This window comes from Stylophora pistillata, chromosome 4, assembly GCF_964205215.1.
Source record: "Stylophora pistillata chromosome 4, jaStyPist1.2, whole genome shotgun sequence".
NCBI classification, from domain to species: Eukaryota; Metazoa; Cnidaria; class Anthozoa; order Scleractinia; family Pocilloporidae; genus Stylophora; species Stylophora pistillata.
Window position 1 is genome coordinate 2,942,310 of NC_142522.1, and position 16,993 is coordinate 2,959,302.

Genomic DNA, 16,993 nt, shown 5'->3' on the forward strand with positions numbered 1-16,993 from the left:
CACCTAAAGACGTAATCATATTTCGCCCGGATATTAGTGAAGATTTCATTACCACTAAGGAAATCTTATCTAAACATTCTTAATGTACAAAACAAAGCTTAAGAGATCCCTTATAGGCCAAAACCAATAAGGTATAAAGTCAATTTCGATCCCATTGGCATCAAAATGTTGCCTTCATATCCAATACCAAAATTTTTAATTTTTCTGCTGTTAAATGTTACAAAAAACAATGAATGATTTGTTCCTTTTTCCTGGCCTAGGTTCACTTGTAAAAACCTAATTTTGTATTTCTCTGCTAATTGGCACCTTCCGTTTATGTGCACTTCTTACAGTGAACACTGACAAATTGTCGGATAAATAAAATCAAGCAGGCAATACAATCTTGTTATAATTTCCTGGTTAACAAGCAATTATCTATATTCATTTAACAAGATTTTTAGTTTTCGCAATTAGAGAAAGGAGAAAGAAAGGTACAAAAATCAAGTAGTCCCATTTTATTTCCGCGAGAAAAATAGTGTAGGGAATTTTTTTTCCCCCGCTTTCAATGTTTCTTTTACAGAAAATGAAGATCCAGTCTCCTTACTTCTACCATACATGAGATGGTTTCTTAAGGAATACATTGATCTATGAGCGTGGTTGGAAATTGTAACTTGTTATTCTTTTGGCTTTTCACTGACTAGTTAAACAGCTGCGCGATATTTTGGTTGTCAGCTCCTGATCTGACTCGACCCCAGTCCACTTCGCGTAGCCACTGGGCGTAACAAAAACACGAGGTCTGGTAGGCGTTACCCTCCTCCCTTTCCCCTCTACCCCCCACTCCGCGCACGACTGGGGATGAGTCAGCTTGTCTCGCTCTCAGACTTTGTGCCTAAAATGAGGCAGTGAGTGAAAAGTTCTGGGTCTGGGAAGACACAACAACGGGTTTGATGATTGGGAAAAGCCAGGAACGAGTTTCAATTTCTAAATGATAGTCACCTTTCGATTCTTACAAAGGCACTTTAAGGTTTTGGTGCTTTTCTCCCAGCTATGTAGACACGAGTATAACTCTTCATAACGTATCTGCCTCTAAAAGGTATTAGAACACGGATCGATACAATGTCTTAGGGGTTAGGGGAGCGTCAAATGCGGGTCTAATCTCAAGGATAATCCAAGTCAGAGAATACTCAAATGAACCACGTTCTGGAATTTCACACAAAAAAATAAACACATCAACTTTACTTTGAAACTAAAAATGTTCCTTTCATCACGAGTGCAAAAACACTATAGTTAACTTCACGACCTAACTAAATTGCACAACTCTCTCTTGATTACTTACTAGAGATTGCAGTACAATTTGTAATTTAAATCAAGGCACCTGTCAATATGGTTTGTGATAATAATATCAATAATAACGCATCACATACTTAGCCCTAGGAGGACAGCAACCACAAACTGATTGAGTTGGGTTGAGGAAATTACGATCGATTGACACACCGCTAAATCTAACATGATTCAAAAGCTTACGAAAGATAAACAACAACAAAAAACACAAAATCAGATGCACTTTCGTACACCCTGCTTTAAAAACAACTTAAGGGACGCGCGCCCATCGTTTCCTGAGATTTAAAAACTCGTTCCCTTTTGGAGACAAGAGGCAAATTGAAGGGCAACATTCTATCCAAAACAGGCCTCTTTTGTCCTCAGTTATGTCCTCTTGAACCTGCAGCAGCTTGGAGTGTTTAACGTACATTTTAGATGCTAAAAGAAGTTGGAAGTTGTAACGTCATCATAGTTCAGTCTCTAAAACTACAGTAAAGAGTCATTTAAGGAAAAGCTTTTGCAATAAGTCTTAATGGAAAGGTTGGGCCTATCAACCGAGCAACATTCAACTTATCTTTCTTCGCAATCGAGGTTTAAGTTTACAAAACCTCTCACTTCAAACAAAAAGCGGACACCACATTTCTTCCACAACCTTTGCGACAGATATCTTGCTCTGAATGTTTAGTTTCACATTGAGTTTAGAGATTTCCGATACAAATCTATAACAAAAAATTGGACAGGGGAATCTGTTGACCTTTACCACAGTCTTGTAATCGATCATTTGGAAACTGGTTTGTCTTGCTTTTATGAAAATCAGTGATAAAAGAAGTGCGGATTGTAAGCGCGCTGGTTGTGGGGTCTAGTATATGACAGAGAGCGCAGGCAAAGTGAAAGATCCAGGCTGCCTGCTGTCTTGAGGCCAACTGTCGACAATCACGTCGAGGCTAACATCAAAACTGGTTTATTTCTTGTCGTTTCATGGAAACCTGCCAATGTCTTTTTTCTTCTATAAAACTAGCGAAGCTTTGCTCGTCAGGTCAAGAACCGTCTAAAACCAAAGTCAAAGTTTCAAAAATCTTCTTCCATTTTCTTCTGTTCGCGGCGTCAAAAACGTTGAGACCCGCCGTTTGTAAATGCGGGTGAAATTTTTCTCTTCTCTTCTCGTTCCACTCTCTCCTCTTCTTTTTCTTCAAGGATTTGGTCAACACCACACCCTCAGTGTGGGGACAATCAAGGGTGTGGCTTACGCAAGGCGTTACCTGCTGGTTGCCTTGACGACGGCTGCCAGATGACGACGTGCCCCCTCTACAGCCGGTAGGCTAGTACTTCAGTACTGGGAGGCATAGTTTGGTTGGGAGTAGTCTGGTAAGGAGTTCATGTAGCCTCCTCTCTCTCCTTGGTAGGTAGAATCCTGTGACAACACAGCGTCAGCCTGGGATTTCAGGTTGAAGTCGTCTCCAAGGTAACTATCTTGAGACAGGTCCGGCTGCGACAATGGCTGCGAGGCCATGGGCTGACTCATGGACATGCCACCCTGAGTGAGTGGGCCCTGGGACAGAGGCTGGGAAGCATCCTGTTGCATAGGGAAGAAAACATTACAATAAGAAACCTACTCGACCCTAACTTTCCAAAGAGCTGGAATTCTCAAATTGCGCGACAAAACATTTCTGTGTTCTCGAATACTAGGGAGATTTGTGTTATGTGGAAGTCCTATTTTCCACCTGAAGATTTTGTTTTCAATAGTATTAGAGTGTTTGAAAATTGTAAGGAGAATGTAATTGTCGATCTTCACTTGCGGAGTTGTTCATAAGCCTAGAGTTTTCTAGTTCAACCTTCGCACTCCGTGCCCATCCCCTCCATTCGCCTTAATCCTCGTACCTTCGCAGTTTTATTTCCACACAAGCAAAAATATCTTTTTTTAATTCCCTACATTTTGAAGGAAATGAAAGTCAGGTTTTTTCGACCCGACGATTTCAGAGTGACTTAAATCTTCCTAAATAGCGCGTTCTTTTTGCATAGATTTAGAACCAAGCTGTCCCAGGAAACAATTATTCCCATTCAAAGTATCTCAGCTCATACCTGACTGGCCTGGCTGGCTGGCATGTGAGGAGCATACGCCATTGGTTGTTGGTGATGGTGATTGCGCTGATTTCGCTGCCGAGGCTGCTGAACTGGTCGGCCATGAGGCATTCGACCGGCAAGAGGCTAAAACATCAACAAAAGTTGTTAGTTTACATTCAGAATGCGACTTTCACATTTACACTGGTGGCTATATCCGACCTAATATTTTGAACGCATCAGGTGAAAACTGTATTGTTTGGCGAATTTTACAGGTTACAACTGGAGAAATACTCATAATTCATTTCTGTTTTACAATGTCAGAGGTGAGACCCCCTGCGGTAAAACGTAACGCGGCCAAGCTGATATCAAGCAGGGATTTCCCTAGAAACCTAAGAACAGATTACCCAAGTGCACTCACCTGCCCAAAGTAGGAGTGATGAGGGGGAGGTACCGGAGGAATAAACATTCCCACGGGTACCGGGATCCTTGCAGCAGCAGCAGGTGGAATGGTTCGCTCGGCTCCGATGTAACTGAGCCGGTCATGAGTGTGGAAGTATGTGTCGTGGAAGGCTGCAGGATCCATAGGTGCCTGAGGTATCTGACGGTCATACACACTACCGCGGATCAGCGCTTCACGGGCGTCGAACATGGTGCTGCTCATGAAACGGCCGCCCTTAGAAGGAACACAGAAAGGTTAGTTAGTATGCAGGGCGGTCAATACTTTTGAAAATAGATGGCAAATAAAAAGTTTGCAAGAACCTTCTAGTAATTTCTGCAAGTGGAATCGATCCACACACCTTGACCTGTTACTGATCATGCATGTAATACCATCAGAAGCTTCTGATACCATTCAAAGCTTAGAAATAGCTGCTGTAACAATTCATTCATGGTACTTCAAAAAATTGTTCAATCTTGCATCAGCGAAAAAAAAAAAAGAAAAAAATGAGGTGAATGTAGCCGGATAAAAATAGTAGACAGCGGTCTTAACCGGCTGAGGCATACTAAGCTAGTCCAGCCCGCACGGACAGAAGAGTTTTTCATCTTTAAAAATAAAGATAAGCAAAAGAAATAAGAGGTATCTTACCGGATTAGTACGGTTAACAAGTTTCCTTGGCTTGCTAAACTGGATCATGCTTTCCTTCAAATTGTTCAAGGGTCCTGCAAGGCAAAAGAGGCCATTCATATCTTACTGTTGAACTTTCACGATATGGTTAGAAGTGCTCTCTTCGGGTTCCTATACATTTCCTTTAAAAATTGTTGAGAGAATTTGGTGCCACTTCATTAGGAAAACACCCTTCATCCTACAGCTGGTAATCTTTTTCTTGTTCCTACTGCCGGTTTACGAGATTGTGAAATGAAAACGTGACGAGAGGTTATATTCTGAGCACTTTCAAGGCTTTGAAGAGCAGCGCACAGGAAACCTTGCCTCTCACTGCCTGTCGGAGGTCTAGCATTCAATAAATGAAGTAGAATCAAAGCTTTCAGCTCACCCTCCATCAAAGCCTTGTTTTCTTTGTAGTAGTTCAAAAGATGGTTCCACAAGGGTTGCTGTGGTAGGAAAATAAAAAAAAATAAAAAATAAAAAAACAGTCAGTTGCAGTAACTTGCAAGTTTTACTATAATGTATGTATTAAAATGAAAGAGATGGTCAAACGTTAGAGTAGGAAAGCACACTCGTGTTCAACGTGTTGTGAAACAAGCTGCAATAAGCCAATTTACAGTTATAAAAATAATAATGATGATAATAATAATAAAAATAATGACAACTTTATTTAAGGGTCGATGTCTTCAGCTTAAAAAGCCAATTGGGGGCACTAAAATAATAGGAACAAATTATAGAATGAGTTTATACATGGTATCATTAGGTAAATTCATGGTTCACTTAAATCTAAAATTTATAAAAAGTTAAAATTTAAAATTTTAGACATAACGGAGTTATCCCACTAAAATAGACGGAAAATGCTAAAATATAATTAGTTATCATCTGTGGTAACAACTTACCCTGGACAAGATCTTGGGGTTGCCAATAACAATGATACCATATCTTAAATGGAAGAACAAATTACGTCAATAACTGCACAATTAACTATTCTAACAATGATTGTTTTCTTGAAACTATACTAATACATACTTTGCTCGGGTCAGAGCCACGTTCAGACGTCTCGGATCATTCAAGAAACCAATTCCCTGCAGACCAACGACAAGTAACAGAAATTAGTTTTACAGCCCTTAGTTTTCGACGGCCACCTGTACAGAAGTGATCCTCATTTTGATATCATACCCTAAAAATTCCAAATGGTTACCACCTTTTTTCTTTAAAGCAAAAGTTCAAGAAGCTGGTTAAAGTAGCCTTCATTTTTTCACATCGCCCACGAAGAAAAGTGATGAGAAGTCCACTAACTTATAACTCACACGAATCTAAGACAACTTGCGTTGTATTTTTTTTCGAAGTTGTCAGTCGTGGCCTCTGAATAAGTCATACCTGGTGTTCGTTGGAGCGAACACAGGACAGGATGATGTAGTCCTTTTCTCTGCCCTGAAATGCATCGACACTGGCTACCTCGATTTCCTATGGCAGAAAATGTGAGTGTTAACACTTGTAAGTGGTTTCTCATTCATGAAATCCTGATTTTGTGGTCTGACAAGTGTAAATATTCATTAACAGTCCACAAGAGTCGTTTGCATTTGCTGTGGAATATTTTCGTTTAATCAACATGATTTTTGTGCTCCAATGAGAAGATGTAGGTTTCGGTAAAACAAAATGAAACAAATAATTCAAGCAAAAACAAACGCAATCAAAAAATCCCTCCCAATTCACCCTAAAACAAGGCGTATAACTCAGTAGAGTGAACTAAAACTCAACTTTTAGAGTACTACCTACCAGGTAAAGATTAGCATGAAGAGAGCCACTGAACTGCATGTACTGTACAATATAAGCTCTTTGACCCTCATACGGAGTTATCACTCCAATCTGTTCTGGTTTCACTCCAGCACGGAGGAATCGAGTGGCAATCTTCTCTACATTTGCAGCTTCAGTCCTGTACAAGAAAGATATACATGGATATGTAGTATTCCAATTTAAACTGAAAGCAAAACAGCGTTCATGTATCTTCTCTTTTGTGTGTAATAAGCTGTCCAATAACGGAATCAGACCGGTGTACAAAGAATCCTTTCGGATACAGGTTTGGTGTTTTCAGTGATATCAGTTTCATTCGGCTGTCTCAGCTATTTTCCCTCATGGTTTCCAATACGCTGTTCGAAAAAAATTCTCCAGCTTAGGTGAAGCTCAACTGGCAGCAAACCTAGCTTGCGACAAGAGAACTTTTCCTGTACCCATAAACTCTTCCACGTTCTAACCTTCAAGATTATCACAATGGAATTTGTTTCAATGCGAGTGCGTTGTAATAAAACGTTCACTGAAGAACCCACCTGTTGAGGTAAGATGTTCCAGAGGAAGCGATTTCCTCCTGACCCATGGTGGCATAAAAGAACATTGGCTTATCAGGAACAGGCCAGGGGAAGTCAATACCAGTCTGCTGGCGTTCAGCTGAGAGAAAATTACCTTGAGAGTTAACTTTACGCGACGGAAAATATTTTAGTTAGTTAGGATTTGCAGACTTTTTGCAGGAATGCCAAATGAATAGGCTGGATAATTTTACCTGAATTAACACAGTGTAAGATGAGCACATTACTGCGTAAATGTTTTCAAAAATATCAGCCATGTAGCTCAATCATTTTAATTGACAAACACTGCCTGAAACTAATGCTCACATCTAACGGCTCTTATCCAGTCCAAACTTTTCCCCAAAGATTTTGTGGTTGCGTTAACCCTTGCCTCTATGAGTGACTAGCTTCATCTTTCTACTTATAATTATGAGCACCCTTGAATCATTAATTATGGTCCTTATAGGAATGAAAGAAAATTAATGATTACCAACTAAAGACAAAGTCTCCTTGCCAGGTCTATAGCCTAGGAGAGGCATAAAGAACAGTTTGGAAAATAGGTAGATGGTTGAACTTACCAACAGTGACTCCATTCTGAAGAGTTCCGTCATAGAATAGATTGGATGGGAACTCGCTCAGGGAAGGGTGCATACGATACTGGACTTGTAGTCGAATAGGACGGATCCCAAGAACCACCAGACGTTCAAACAAAGACTGAGACAGACCAGCACTATAAAAGATGAAAAGAAACCAGTCATTTAACACCATACTGCCAACAGTTTACTGGTCACTGCACTGATCTGTTTATCCCATGACAAGAATCATCAGATTGTAGGAGATGTTTCAAAGCTGCTTTTATGCCCAAAAAATTGCTATGATGACATTACATAATCATTTGAGTTTTGTATCTCGGAGTGCACATGAAAACAGTTCGTGTTCCATACTTCAGCCACTTCAACATGTGAATGCAAAAAAAGTTGTAATTTCAAGATTTTCAAACACTTACTTAGCTGCTTTCTTGCACATCACAACAGGACCAAGCTGACAGTGATCACCAACAAGGATCAGCTAAATAATAATAATAAAAAACATTAATGTTAAGAAAACTGCCAAAAACATTTCATCCCCATTCACAGGACCCACAAAACAACTTGAATTTTTGTTCAATCTGCAGTGTTCTTTCAGAAACTTTATGGGCACTGGCATTTAAAAGTGGCTTACTCATAGAAACGTTTTTGATCCAACCATAATTATTATGATATGAGCCCGTGACAGACCTGTTTGCAGCCAAGTACAACTGGCACCATACACTCAGGTTCAGTAGCTTGGGTTGACTCGTCGATCAGCACAGTTCGGAATCTAAACTTGGACAGACGAGGATCACCAGCACCAACACAAGTGGTACAAATTACATCTGCATGCTGGAAAAGAAAGAAAATTCCACTTGAGTGAAAAGCAAGGGGATCTCAGCTTCATAACATAAAATTATCGACATAGAATCAACGCTTATAACCAAAGGGCAGCTTGGAGAGGTGTTAATTTCTAGACAACTTTTAACATTGAAAAGATTTTACACAAGAGTACAAACAGTAAGGAACAACTTAAGAGTGTCAATTTCAGTTCAAAAATTCAGCTTCAATACATGTCTGTTCACCCAAAACTATAGCTGTTCAAGTTGAGTTACTTTCAACTACCATGGTGGCTGTAATGTTATGTTTGATAACCCAAATACACCATACAGAATTTATGAAACCCCCTAGATTTATATTGCAGGTCAACCAACGAAGTGTATGTACTTGTGCAAGTACATAATTATCCTATTGAAGGCTTTCCAAATTGGTGATTTTTACTAGTACATCCAGAAAGTGAATAATTGTCTCAGAAGGTAGCTTCATTCCCCTATGAAGGATTAATGCTCAAAAAAGCCACAGCTGCAAAATCTTGTTCATGTACCTCATCAACTTTCAGTTGATTATCATAAGTTGCCACTGTTTGAAAATGTATATAGCAGCTGTAACAACGGAGTAATGCACGGTGTTGAGTTGTACTGTACATAGACTTTACCTGGAGAAGCTCACGTTCGCAGTTTCTCTTCAGAGAACGGTACCTCTTCTCATCAGCGGCAGACAGTTCGCCCTGCTCATCTTTGAGCTGCTGCAGCTTTTGGAGTTCAGGAACACTGTCCATGTTGCGCACTTGATTGTGCAGTGCAAGGAATGCCACAGGAGAGTCAATAGCCTCTCTACTCTTGGCACACAGTCTGACAACCTAACGACAAAATTGACTGTTTATTATCAATCTTTCCTAAAACTGGAAACTGGAGAGGTTTATTCTTAGGTTACAAGTGTATACAGTGAACATGGGTATCACCACTATTTAAATCAGGAAGCAACATAAGTGAAAATAAAATCAGGTCAACGGATTCAAAAGAATGTGAACTTGTCATTCTTTATAACCTAGTAATGCACACATAAAATAAGATTTTTGGAAGAATTGTACATACTGCAAAAAGCTGCAATCTTGATAAGGGGGGTTGGGGTCCACAGGTAACTAATACGTTAGATTCTCCATAGAAAAGCAAGGCTTGATAATATTTTCAAAGCTCAAACTATCACTGGCTTTTTCCTACTCTATGGATGGGTATTCCATATGTACAGTAATTTTACAAACTCATTTTCTGTAATGAGCACATTGTACCTTGAGTCCTGTCTTATGGATCTTCTCTGTCAATTGGTCCACTGCAATGTTACTTGGAGCACAGACAAGAACTTGACTAGAACCGCAAAAAATCAGGTGTTATAATAAAGCTATTCCTTTGAGAAAGATGATTATTAACAATACAGTAGTGCCCTACACCTTAACCTTACTGAAGTCACCTTTTGGTGACCCAAAGTAGAAATAGTGGCTAAAAAAAAGAAAAAAAAATTAAAATAATTAGAAAAGAGAGAAAGAGAGGGAAACTAAGCTGAAATAATCAGAGAAAAAAATTTTTTTTTCCTGTAACTCACCCATTGTTTTGCTTGGCTAGGTGATAGACAACACTGGCTGATGTGACTGTTTTACCAGTACCTGGAGGTCCCTGTGTGAACAAACCCAAAATTTAATTTTGTGATCATCACAATTTATAAGTTATTTATGCAACAAAAAGAGACTAGATACTTCACTAACCTGAATAAGACTAAGTGGTCTTTGCAGGACAGTCTTAACAGCATACACCTGCGAATGGTTCAGCTCTGGCAGACCTTGGGCTGAAAACCTACAAAGATTGATTGATACTTTTAGAAAGTAATGCAATATCACTAGCGATATCATGAACCCTGAGGGGGAAATCAAAGAATTTCTTTGAGGACAGTGCTACAATTACTCTAAAATGTCCTTTCCTTGCTCCTGCCTCCTTTCTCTCAACAAATTTTAAAGCTTTGTTGTTCATTTGAGCTCTTTTTAGGTAGTGTTTCAGTAACATGAATATTTGAATTCCAGAGCCTTTATTAGTTTCTGTTTCAAATACTGTAGACTTCTAACAAAAGAAATCAATGGTTTGATCCAAAAGCTCCCTTGCCTCTCTGATAAGTCCCCCTTCCTTGAGAACTTCTTAAAACAATAAGCCCTCCCAGTCATACGAGAGAATTTCAGACATTTCCTAAACAAAGACTGACACTCTAACAACCATTTACACAACATTCCCTAGAACAAACCTCTTAGGCAGTGTACATTTGACAACCTGTTCCTCAACCTCATGTCCCAGCAGCTTATGATAGATGTAGCCACTGACGGATGTCTCATCCACAGCAAAGGTCTTCATTCCTGTCTGCATTCTGCTCATAAAGTAAAAAAAATATATAATAATAATAAGAGAAAAGTGAAGCCACATGAACATTAATTTTTTCCCTAAAAAATGTCACAACTTTTAATTTTACACATTGTCCCAGTGTTTCCTAGGGAGTTTTAGTATCCAGACATAAAAAAGAATGTAATTCAGATCAAGGTAAATGTTTTTACTGCCTTTTCAAATTGAAGGAGCAAGGGGTTCAGAACTAGTGGCCGACAAAACTCCGGGCCAATGATGTTCCTGAAAAACAATGATTAACCACAAAAACCACTCTACAGTACAGCTCGGCATAGCTCAGGGGTACTCAGCCCAAAACATACCCAAAAAGTAATATAAACAAATCTTGCAAAAAAATGGTTACATTCCAAATTAAATTTGTCCTTGGTTTTTAACTTTTTCCAAACCAATTAAACTTCGATTTTCCCTTACCTCAGATTTATAGTCATGATAATTATCAGAAAAAAAAGAGAACAAATTAAAGTAAAACTGCTTTGAAACACTTAAAGCCAAACCAAAATTCCAAACACAACTGTTACAGCTACAATTTCTCAGGGTTAAAAATGCCTCTAAATTTTCACCTGTCAAAAGAAGTTGATTTCCACACAAAGTCCACAACAAAGTTATGAGTACATTCCACTGGTGCACCCAGATTGCTGCGCAACTCAATCCCCACCTCTTCACCAAAGTCTAAAGAACACTGTCAAGGAAATCACAATACTATCAGCTGGCAAAACAAATATTTAGTAAACAGGTCCTTCATTGCCAATGACTGCTTTACATCATCAATAACTTCGTGATTGTGATTTCAAGTAAGGATACTGTTTGGCACCTTGATCACATGACCAACACCCTGCCAAGGTTTGTGTAATTCCCCAACATATCGCAGGCGGAGTTCATCTCCAGGCATCAGTCTCATATCGTCATTTGTCTTGGGAAAGGAGAAGTATGCAATCCTTTTCTTGTTGAGACCAATATCCCAGCGAACAACAATGTTATCTTGAGTCTGCAAAAAAAAAAAAGGAAGGATTTACAAGAAATTAGGCTGTGGGAGAAACATGTTGCAGTTAAGCACTGACAGATGGATGAATCTGAATTCAGAGTATTAATTAATATTTCAGAATGAGTAAGTCTGCTGGGAACCTTTTGGCCCCAAAGAGTGACTAGCATCTAATATTTCTCACCCCTGAATCACACATTAAGGTCACATGAATAAAGCAAATGATCACCAACTAAAGAAGCTCTTGATTGTTAGGCAAATTCTCATTACTTGCACCTTGAGAATTTAACTGCCTCCCGGTTAGCTCAATTGGTTAGAGCCTTGGAGTGTTGTGCAGGAGGTCGAGGGTTTGAGCCCCAGCCGGACCAACACTCAGGGTCTTAAAATAACTGAGGAGGATGTGATGCCTTTCTATAATATCAAGAAATGGATAGACATTCTAGTCTTCTTGGATAAGGATGAATAAACTGTAGGTCCAGTCTCCTGCATCTATTAATTAGATAATTTGGTTAGCCAGGGAACGTTAAAGAACCCACATCACGAGGTTACTGTGATGTGGTCTGGCCTGTTTACTGGGAATTGGGGGGAGGGGGCATCTGTTAAAAATTCACCTTTGTTGATTGTAAACTGCCACTGGCAGTCTGGTAAAGTCCCCCATACAGTGTTGTAAAGCGCCTTGAACATAGGATAAGAGCGCTATAGAAGTAAAAGTTATTATTATTATTATTTACAGATGTTAGGGTGGAAAGGGTCAGGTTAACCATACCTGAGACTCTTTCAGCTTCTTGTCATAATCTGCTTCCAGTTTAACCAGTGGGCCAAAGATGTTTTGATACTGGTAAGCATCCTCATACCTGAACAAAACACAAAATTGGAATGGTGAACATCTTAATCGATAACGGAAAAGATGGGTTAAAGAACCAGAAGTGGATAAAGAAGAAATCATAATTTTTTTTGTGCTTTATAATTACAGAGCTACAAACCTGAGAAGAACTTGTTGTGGTTCATCGTCAACTCCTGGTTTATCCAAATCTTCTAACTTGGCTTCGGGATTATCCTACAAAAACAACCATGACCCACATTTAAAACCCCTCAAAACAGAGCCCAATCCCTAAAGCACAAAAATCAATCCTCTGCTACACTCATCAAAAAGGTGGTAATGATTCAAACACATTGGAACAGTGCAAATTCAAAAATCACTTGAAATATGTAGAGTACACACCTTCCACAATTCTTCAAGCTTGTTAATCTGCTGTGCTGAGATCTGTGGTGAGCAAAGATGTCAAGTGAGTGCCATGTTCATTAACCTGTGGACAATCTTTCTGGTCAAAGTGTGTTTTACTTGGGGGTTTCACTAAGGTCATGTACAGCATCTCAGTGCAAGCCCTGTTCAAAGATCCTTGCCCCCACCCCCTCCTCTTTCCCCTGGTGGTTCAGAGGTATGCTTGTCTGGAAAATTTTGAAATTCTTCTGTGACCAAGATACATTTCCCTGTATTTTAGAGCAAAACTGCCAAGCGTCAGTTGCCAAAAAGTCATCACTGCTCTAAATGATTGATCCATGATTTGATGCATTAATCAACACATAAATTAGTCTTTTCACCAAAATCTACATCAAATCTCTACATTTTAAAACTTAACATGTAATTAATTTTTGAGGACACATACATTGTATCAGGAAAATAAGGGACTGGTAGAACTGGCTGAGTTGTCTTCCTCGTTAAGAGCTCAAACATAAATATCTACCTGTCTGGCTCGCAGCTGATCCTCATCAGGTGGAACTTTGACAAGCCAGGACAAGAAGCACCTATCATTAATCAGAGGCTGCCACTGTGCTTGGTCCCTAAGCATGAAAAAGGTAATAGTTTATTTACATCATTACTATTACCAGATACCCAAAAACACACAACTGTTCAATTAAATAGTTTCCACATTAAAACCCAAACTTTACTATACTCAACAATAGTTTACTGTAAATCACAAAATTTTACATCACTGGTTGAATGCAATAAAACACCAACAAAAAAGTGAAAATACCAAAGGCACATGTAGAGCAGTAGGAGGACAATGATTAAGTTCATGATCAGTTTTGTTTATGAGAATAATTATTATACATACCAGTTCATGTCCTTGGAGTTACTCTGTGTTGCACAGGGTTGTCTAAAGAAAGGTGCAAAAGTAGCAAGAGTAAGAAAGAGAAACCTTGCTGCAACTTTGTACTTGAAAGTTACTAGAGTCAAATAATGATGCCAAAAATGATAATTTTCTTCGTGAGAAAATGGAGTAAGAGTTGAACCAACTGTATTCAGCACTCCTTCCTTACTCATCTCACACTTATTGGTATGCTGATGTGTTCTCAAGTAAGTCCAAGTTTCATGTTAGAATATTCAGGAAACAATTCTTAGTGTATACAGGTGAAAATATTCCTAGATAACCATCCACAAAAGAGGCTTCATAAAGCAACTAACCTGCACAGTAACACCACAACTGAATCAGCCTTGGCAGGAATAAATCCCAACAAGAACACATTACGGCAACCGCAATTGTAGCACTCCAAAATGGTCTCTCCTAAAGGACCATCTTTGTGAAGTGTCACCTCTTTGTGCTTGGCTCTTACAAGGTGGTTTACAATGTGACTGCAAAGGAAATGCAGACCACCCTAATTTCATAACTCCATATTCAAGTCCAACCCCTTGTTAAAGCATTGCTGACTGTATTTTGAAAAGATACTTGACACTCACAGTGCCTTCTTCCACCCAGGGTGTGCACAGATTAATTCTAAGCTCCTCCCTGGACTCAATTCAAAGCTTCAACATCTCCTTCCCCCCTCCAGGCAATCTACAGGCAGGGCATGGGAACTTGAACCTTGCCTAGCTTTGAACTAAAATTTGAACTAAAAGTACCAAGTCTTCCGGCAGAATACAGTATTACATATTTAAATATGGAGGTGCTTAAGGTAAATAGTTCATTTTGCAAACAAATAGCCCAAGAGAAAAGGTCACCAAGGTCTCGCTTTTAAAGCCTGGTCAATGAGTAGAAGGTCACAATCAATTATTTTGCCTTTTACAAAAAATTGGGAAGGGCAAATTCATCAGGGGGAAGACAAGTGCGTAAGCTACATTGGACTTGCATCCCTTCCAGGAAAGTAACATTCTCCTGGTTGCTTCATGCTTCAAACGCCAAGATTACCTCTCAAAGTGTGGGCGACTTCACCTTAAAGACAACCCTTTTCTAAGACCCTAGCATTGTTCCAAATTAGTACGCATAACTCATTTCCTCAGTGGAAATGTCCTTCAGAAAACCATTACTGAATTCAAATTTGGTACACAAACCTGCCAGCTGTGTTTCCTCTCCCATTACAGAACCACTTCTTACACTGAATGCACTGCACAACAGATGCTGGGTCATGAACTCCACAATACCTGCAGGCAGAATTGATCATTATTACAGTTAAGTTGGATTTCTTTGACATGCTAATCTAGGAATAAAATAATTATAACAATCTGGATCATGATCACCCTGATGGTACTAGTTGAACAGTTTCCAATTTGGTTGTTATGGTAATGTTAGATTGCTTTCATTCGACAAGAAAACTCACACATTTCTCCACCAATCAGATTTAAGTGACTTTGTCACTTGACCATTCCTATGCCAAGAGCAGTTAGTACATTCGCACTTTTATTCCCATTAGCTCTTTTCTCTGATTGGCTGATGAAATATTTTTGATTTGGTTTTACAATTCCCAATTGAAATGCATTATAACTATAGCACACAACTAAAAAAAGTCTTTAGGTTAACAAACAAACAATCAAGTAGAAGTTAGACTAAGTTTAAAAAAATATATTTATGAATATATGTTTGGTCTGGCACAGCTGTATGTTAACCTCCTACTGACATATCTCGCTGGACTTAATTAGAAACAGGGGTAGGGCTCCACACTAACTTTTCAACTTACTAGCCAAGTGGCTAGTGACATCTTAGATGTTTTTTAGATGTTACAACAATTTCAGTCTGTTTACTAGCCAAACTGGCTAATGGAAATTGAAAACCACTGGCCAAAACTGAATTTCTACTAGTCTGTAGCTAGTGGGCTACCATTAGTGTCGAGCCCTTCACCCTTCATCTCCCAAGATCTGATTTTTAGTTCTTCCTTCTAGCTGCAACACTTTTCCTTATAAATTATTATGAGAATTTGGTGTTTGATCGAGATAACATCTACATGGTAAGTTTGAAAATTCTCACTACCTGTTGCTGAACATGTATGGATCTTCTAGGGAAGACAAGTTTACATTTTGGGAGCTTAAGGGTCAAAAAGAGATTATTGCATTTCCTCATGAGACTTTACAGCTGTATAATTTTGCCCCAAACAATAATTAAAACATGCTCCTTTTGAACTGCATCCTAATTCATATTACAAAGTGTAGTTGTGTAACAGTGGGATCATTTTTTTACCTTCAATTTTAACCTGCAATTCTTCAATTAAAACTTATTTCGTTGAGCAAAATAAGTGATACGAAGAAGCTTGATTTCTTAAGATAAAAGAGAAATTAATTTTACCCTAAAAGAAAACGTGAGAGGAATTTGTTTTGAAATATTTCCGAGTAAAACAACATGATTTTTATGTAGATCGGGGATCGGGCAAGAAACAGCTGAATCTAGCTTCATGCCGGACATGTAGTGTAGATCTTGGAGAAGGCTTGTAAACCATGTAAAAATTTTGGAACCCATTTTCTTCAAAACCATTCGAGGATTCACTTCATCAATAAAGGAAAAAAAATTTAGATGCTGAAGAAAACATCATTATGGAACCGTTAAACAGTTAACTTAATAACTGATTTCAAAGTTGAACGCACCTGCAAGCGTAGGCTGGAAGATCTTTCGAGTAAAAGGTCTCGTCCTCGTCTTCTTCGAAGTTAAGCTCCCCTAAAGAGTTGCTAACCTTAGAAACAGTACCATCTGCTTTAGCTTCATCGTTTCCCGTTGCTGGGCCGTTAGCTAGATCTTCCTTTTTTTCTGCGACGTTGCCATTGACCAAAGGTTGGCTCGGTTCAGGTTGTGAAGCTTGAGATTGGGTTTGTGTTTGCGAAGGTACTGTAAAATCGTGAAATTCGTACTCGCTTCCTTGTGTATCCGCACCGAAATCAGCTTCTTCAGTGTCTAAAAAAGTCAACGTTTGAGATGCAGGCCCGTAGGAATCTACAGTGCTCATCTTCAAATCGAAAAATGTGAAAACTGACTCAGTTGCGCCAGTTAAAACGAAAGTACCGGAAGATTTTAAAATCTATCGTAAGAACGTGGCCAAGATGGCGACTTGAGCCACGCGATTCCTATTTCGCGATACGTTCGTAAAAAGATCGGAGTTTT

General features: G+C 39.1%; 1 protein-coding gene across 1 annotated transcript; it reads right to left on the reverse strand.

The window, feature by feature from the left end:
• Nucleotides 1-1,200: 1,200 nt before the first annotated feature.
• Nucleotides 1,201-16,969, reverse strand: LOC111321675 (regulator of nonsense transcripts 1). The gene is made up of 28 exons (XM_088755887.1): nt 16,483-16,969; nt 14,962-15,051; nt 14,098-14,265; nt 13,748-13,789; nt 13,376-13,472; nt 12,853-12,894; nt 12,614-12,687; nt 12,397-12,484; nt 11,453-11,636; nt 11,212-11,320; nt 10,500-10,619; nt 9,973-10,060; nt 9,813-9,883; nt 9,502-9,577; nt 8,869-9,072; nt 8,082-8,225; nt 7,811-7,872; nt 7,383-7,534; nt 6,790-6,907; nt 6,242-6,398; nt 5,843-5,929; nt 5,492-5,547; nt 5,362-5,404; nt 4,851-4,908; nt 4,445-4,518; nt 3,779-4,033; nt 3,379-3,504; nt 1,201-2,872 (listed from the first exon to the last, which is right to left on the reverse strand). Exons 1-28 carry the CDS (start codon nt 16,836-16,838, stop codon nt 2,627-2,629), a joined length of 3,387 nt encoding a protein of 1,128 aa, XP_088612013.1. The 5' UTR covers nt 16,839-16,969; the 3' UTR covers nt 1,201-2,626.
• Between the last annotated feature and the right edge of the window lie 24 nt (nt 16,970-16,993).